Source organism: Gavialis gangeticus, unplaced genomic scaffold, assembly GCF_001723915.1.
Source record: "Gavialis gangeticus isolate Ggan-Ray unplaced genomic scaffold, GavGan_comp1, whole genome shotgun sequence".
Taxonomy (NCBI): Eukaryota; Metazoa; Chordata; order Crocodylia; family Gavialidae; genus Gavialis; species Gavialis gangeticus.
This window is the reverse complement of record NW_017728992.1, coordinates 150,794,646-150,800,124: the sequence shown is the minus strand read 5'-3', so window position 1 is coordinate 150,800,124 and position 5,479 is coordinate 150,794,646. Positions and strand designations below refer to the sequence as shown.

The 5,479-nt window shown below is 36.4% G+C and overlaps 1 protein-coding gene across 2 annotated transcripts in view; it reads right to left on the bottom strand.

Moving 5' to 3' along the window:
- OSGIN2 (oxidative stress induced growth inhibitor family member 2) overlaps nt 1-5,479 on the bottom strand; it is a 54,594-nt gene that overhangs the window by 43,282 nt on the left and 5,833 nt on the right. The window contains exon 2 of one of the 2 annotated variants that reach the window (XM_019527895.1): nt 690-846. In XM_019527895.1, coding sequence (XP_019383440.1) covers nt 690-846 — 157 coding nt within the window. The remainder of the gene's footprint in view (nt 1-689; nt 847-5,479) is intronic. The other variant, XM_019527896.1, reaches the window with a different exon arrangement.

Here is a 5,479-nt window from a genome sequence, read left to right as displayed (position 1 = left end):
TTTTTTTTTTTTTTTTTTTTTTTTTTTTTTAACATGGAGGTGCTACTCGATTAATAAAAGGTAACTGTAATTACCTCCTCACACAAAGGCCAGGCAGTTGGAGGGTGACGGGAATCATGGAAACCTGGCTGAGAACTGGTAAATTAGTCAATTAGCCTGTTTTATATTGCAAGCTTTTACTTACCAGACTGCAGACTTTATTAAAGGGTTAATTTAAACCAACTGGCTTGGTGAAAATAGGTTTTATTTCATGTTAATTTTAATTGCAGTTTTAACAAGCAGTGCAAAAATATTAATAAAGAGTTACTGAAAACTTGACATATAGCTACCAAAATTCAAAATCAATGTGTAGCCCCAATTCAGTGGGACTCAATATAGGCATAAATAGTATAATCTTTTAGCTCACACCACAGATCAGGGCTGAAATCACTTCTACATTTAATCATACTAAACACTGCAGGTCAACTTCTTCCCCTTCAATAAGCATTTGCATTCAAATACATTTCACTGATAACTAGTTATCTAACATAATAATTTGATGTTACTATAATTAACCATAATAACTACAGCAATCAAAAAATACTTTCACTTTGGAGATCCTTATCATTTGTTATTAATTCTAAATTGAGCTCTATTTCTTTAAAATAATGGTAGTGTCACACAAGTCAATTACTGGGAACAAAACCTACCTATTATTACAACTGGCAGAGTCAGTAGCTGGTCCCCAGGCAGAGTGCTTTCTTCTAATAAAGGCATTCTTTTAACTTTCCTCTCAAAGCTATCACCAAAATACTGCACGAAGGAACTTAAAAGTTGTCCTTCAGTTTCAGCACCACTGTAATTTCTATTCATGAGTTAAAAAGAAAGAAGAAAGAAAACACAAGATCAGTTTAGCATTACATCTTCTTCAAAAATTAAGTTACATTTTACTTGTTACTTTCAAACTATCCATCTGACAAACTCTAAGAAAAGACAAAAAGTAAAGCATATGCTATCAGTTCACATACAAAATGTTATTCTTCAGAACAGTTTCTCTACATGGTCAATATTCCTTTTTCGCTACTAAAAGAAGAAAACTATTTCTCGAAGAAACCATATAAAAAGTTAGGAAGCAAGAAGGACCTTGATTGAACATTTCTCTCATTCAAATCCATCATTTAATCTATCACTTCTTCCTCACTCTACCCCTGAAATATCAAGAGTCTGACCCATATGGACATTTAGAGATTTTTATATTTCATTCATTTTTTACCAGATTGAGAGCCCATAAATGCATTACTTTGCAATTATTTATATAGTCAGAGGATATCCTGTCACCAACACTTACCCATCACTTGTAAAACATACATGCAAATTACAACTCCAATTTAGTCAAAACAAAACTTATTTAAAAAGTCAGCTGAACCTCTAATGAATGTACAAGGACTTCAAGTTGTGCAGTAGACAGAAATAGCAAAAAAAAGCCCCAAACAAAACCCACACAACCTCCTAAGTATAAACCTTTTAGCCTTGTAAATTGTTTGGGGTTTTTGTTTTTTTGTTTTAAATCATGTCCAAGCTGGAAACTTACACTACAAAATATATCAGTCTCAGCTAAAATTTGCTTTGAGTCCTATTTACATTGTCCAGAGCTTAAAATGTGCATCTTTTCCAGCTCATCATAGAAGCAATTAAAATTGTTAAGCATTGGCTTTTTAACTTTCTGAATACTTTAAGAAGTCACTTCAAAGAACAAACTTATGCTTCCAGATTACTATAACAGGACAGGATGGCACCAGCCCTTTGCAATGGTTCCTATACATCCTCCTAAAATGGATCCTGTATCACCGTTTCAATCAACTACCATCACTCCACAGTAAAATTTTGTCTCAGATCCTGCAACTAGTCCTATTCAAGTCATAAGGCCAGCTGCATGCTTCAATATGTGCAAGAGTGTTTTCAGAACTGGGGCCATGAAGTTTAGATCCAAATCCAAGTCACATACTTTAAGGTACTGAATTAGGGCATAAACTATTAACTCTTGTACCACTAAGGAGAGCCCCTCTCCACCTGATTTCTTCAGCAGAGAAACTAAAAGATAGATTAGAAGCACATCCAAAACATTTTGGAAGAGAAGCAACAAGTAGTAGCATACAGATGTATTTCACTTGGAATGAAATGCAAAAAGCAAACTAGCTTTACCCCACCCTTCCTGCAATAGCATAATGCTGCAGTGTTTGATTTGCAAATCCTGCAAGAAGCATCAGTCAAGAAAAAAGTCATTCCAGATACCTTTTTAAAAATTATATGAATACTTTTTCTCATTTAAAATTTTATAAAAAACTTTCATAAGAGGAAAAAAATTAGCTAAGAACAAAAAATTAACTGGTCATCTCTCTTTAAATGCAAATAAAGTATCCTCTCCTATGTTCCAGGTACAGAATGTTAAAAGTAATAGTATATAAAGAATGAGGCACATGTATATGTATGTATAAAGTGCAGAATAAGACAAACATTCTTTACTAAAATTCAGATGTATGCATTGTATCAGATGGTCCAAAGTTTTAAAATTTCCCATCAAAAGGGCAATAATGTTATTCAAAAGAAAGCACTTCAGTAAGAGTCTGGAGCACTACTGTCATTGTGCCTTATGCTATAAACTACGTGAAATGTTTTTTTCTTTTTGGTTCTGTATCCTTTCAGAAACAGAGTAATACATTAACACAGAAATAAAAGCATTGCTCTTTAATTTTAAGTATTTAGAGTACGTAACTAAGTGCAGCTTCTGTGGGGTAAAAAATCAATTGTGTGTGAAGAATGTAGGACAAAACAGCTGACCTGCAGAAGCCATAAGAAGGGAGAAAATAAACAATACAACCAACCCAACACTTAATTCCACACCCCATCTAAATGCTACTCATCAAATCTTTCTAACCTCATGCAACTCCCATGACCAACACTACATACATCTCCATCCTGAACAAAAGGGGATCAAGGATGCAGAGGCATCCACGTGAGGAGGGAGGCAAGTGCAATCTGTGGGGGTTGCTTGGGTCTGGGATGGTTGGGTGGGATAATGGACCTTGTGGGAACCAGGAGCTATTTTTGGTCCCACAATGAATTTACACCCCCATCTCTCCTGCCCTTCCCCATACTGAGACTTACTGGTACAGGTCCTGGCAGCAGCAAACACTGATAAATCTAGCACCTGGAGCAGTGTGCAGGATGGGGGCAAAAATAGCCCAGTGCCAGGCAGAAGGGGTCTGAAAAGCATAGGGTGCAGCTGGGCTTTCCCAGTCTGGGAGTGGCGCAGGTAACTGTACAGAAGTCATGCCCTGGTCTAACCTGCATCAAGTAAGTTTGATATTATATCAAACTAGGTCCATCTTAGACCAGGTTCTGCAATTTTTAGACTGGTCTATGTGCGTAGAACTTCTGTATAGTTTTGGGTTTGGATTGAGTTCCGGATCAGCTGTAAAGTCCACATCGAAAAGAATCAAGTTACATCAGAAGGCCATTTTGAACTTAATTTAACCTCCCCGTCTGCACTTAGCCTTAGACTTCCTATTGTTGCCTGGAGGTACCTCTCTCCACATCCTAGTTTCACTTCCCAGTCTTCCTTTTAGACCTCTGCATTGAGCAACAAAAATATGATATTGCCAGCAGACTCTCATCAAGGAATCTGTCCAGAGATCAGAAAACCAGTAATTCTGACAGAGGGAAAATAACTGTCTAACTGTAAAATTTCTGTCCATCTCTTCCCTGTGATTTTATGTGATTAGGAGAACTCTATCTGAAGGCCAACAGGTTGCAGAGGGAGAGCAGTGAAATTAACAACAGGTAACAAAAATGATGCAAGAAAACAAAAGTAAAATTCCAGGAGCAGAAAAATTAAGTTCTTCAGTTAGTAATAAACACACAGAAAATTGAACTGGTCTCTGAAAAATTCTGCTGTCAAGTCAATTTGAATGTAGTCTTCAGTGCAAAACAATGTTAGTCCAACTTTCAAAACAAATCTCAGTGAAATCTTCACTACTACCACCAAATTTCTAAGATTAGATATAACACATGATCTGAGTCAAAAGAACAGGATAACCTAAAAGTTACAAAAATATATATAATTAACCAAGATTATATATAAACAATGCTTTGGAGAAGGTGGATTTACTAATGTAGCTATGGCTCTGCTCAGATGAATACAAAGACAAGCTAGTAGTAGAATTAGTGCCTACCTTGTATTGTTATGGTTACACCAAAAAAAACACCTTGCACCAATTTTAAATCAGATAGATTAAGATCTGGTTTTGTATTGCTTACAAATTAATACTTTTTGGTTTACTACCTTGATTTCTTTTAAGAGATTTGGATAAAAACCTGTAAGAGAAAATGTTAAAAGTAATTTAATTAAGATTTTTCCAGAACAAAGAACAGTTGTCTTAACTTGCATCAGTAAGCCTGGAAAGAAATGCAGATGAAAGATTACTCAGTGGTTATGAAGTACACAGGAAACATCACATTTAGGCCACTCCTTAGAACAGACAACTCCAAAGATCCCAATGCAAGTCCTTACAAACACACAGATAATACCTGTCTGCCCAACAGGGTATAGTGGTTCTCAGCCTCTTTAGACTCAATGCACCCCTTGAAAAATGCCAGCTCTCAGTTTTCACTCATTATTCGAGTACAGAAAAATATATAGCACAACTCTTCCTTTGCAAAGAATTCAGAAAGACCTTAACAAGTCAAAATGTTTTAAAACACAGTAGTTTCCTATTCAAAACCTCTAGGTTCAATCTTGTGAAACAAGGTTGCACGCCTAATGACTGTTAACACTGCAGCACCCCAAGGCAACACCCCTGAAAGGATCCAAAGGCACCCCAGGATACCACAGCAATCTGGTTGAGAATCACTGGTTCGGCAGATATGCTTGTCCTCAGATTTAAAGTTTGCATAAAATAACACTAACACACCAACAAAACACACCTAAAACATCTCACTCAAAGTGCACAGTTGGTGTTTTGGTTGTTATGGGAAGGAGAAGGAAGAGATTCATCACTGTGGGACCCTGACACTGCTGTGAAGAAACCTGATGTAAAAACAGCATTAAACTTAGGTTAAGATTACCCTTTTTTCCCTGTAATACTTGCAGCAGGCAACAGAGGGTGGAGGGTGGGGACAGGAAATCAGGAAAGTAAAACCAAAGGGCATTTCTAACAGTCAGCAAGGGTTTTCATCGCCTCCCAAGTCTTTCTTTGTAAGTATTTAACTAACAGGTAAAAGTATATCCATCTCTAGATAGATATATCCACCAAGCCCATTTTAACCCAAAGTAACAGGTCAATTATATATTATGATATACAATTTGTACCTTGGTCGTCCAACATACCTCAGTTTTCTTTGGCCTCAGGTAATGAATCTTTATTCCTAAGCGGGGCTTTGGAGAAAACAGTTATCATTCTTATATCTTATTCATAACACTGTATTATTCATGATGTTAATA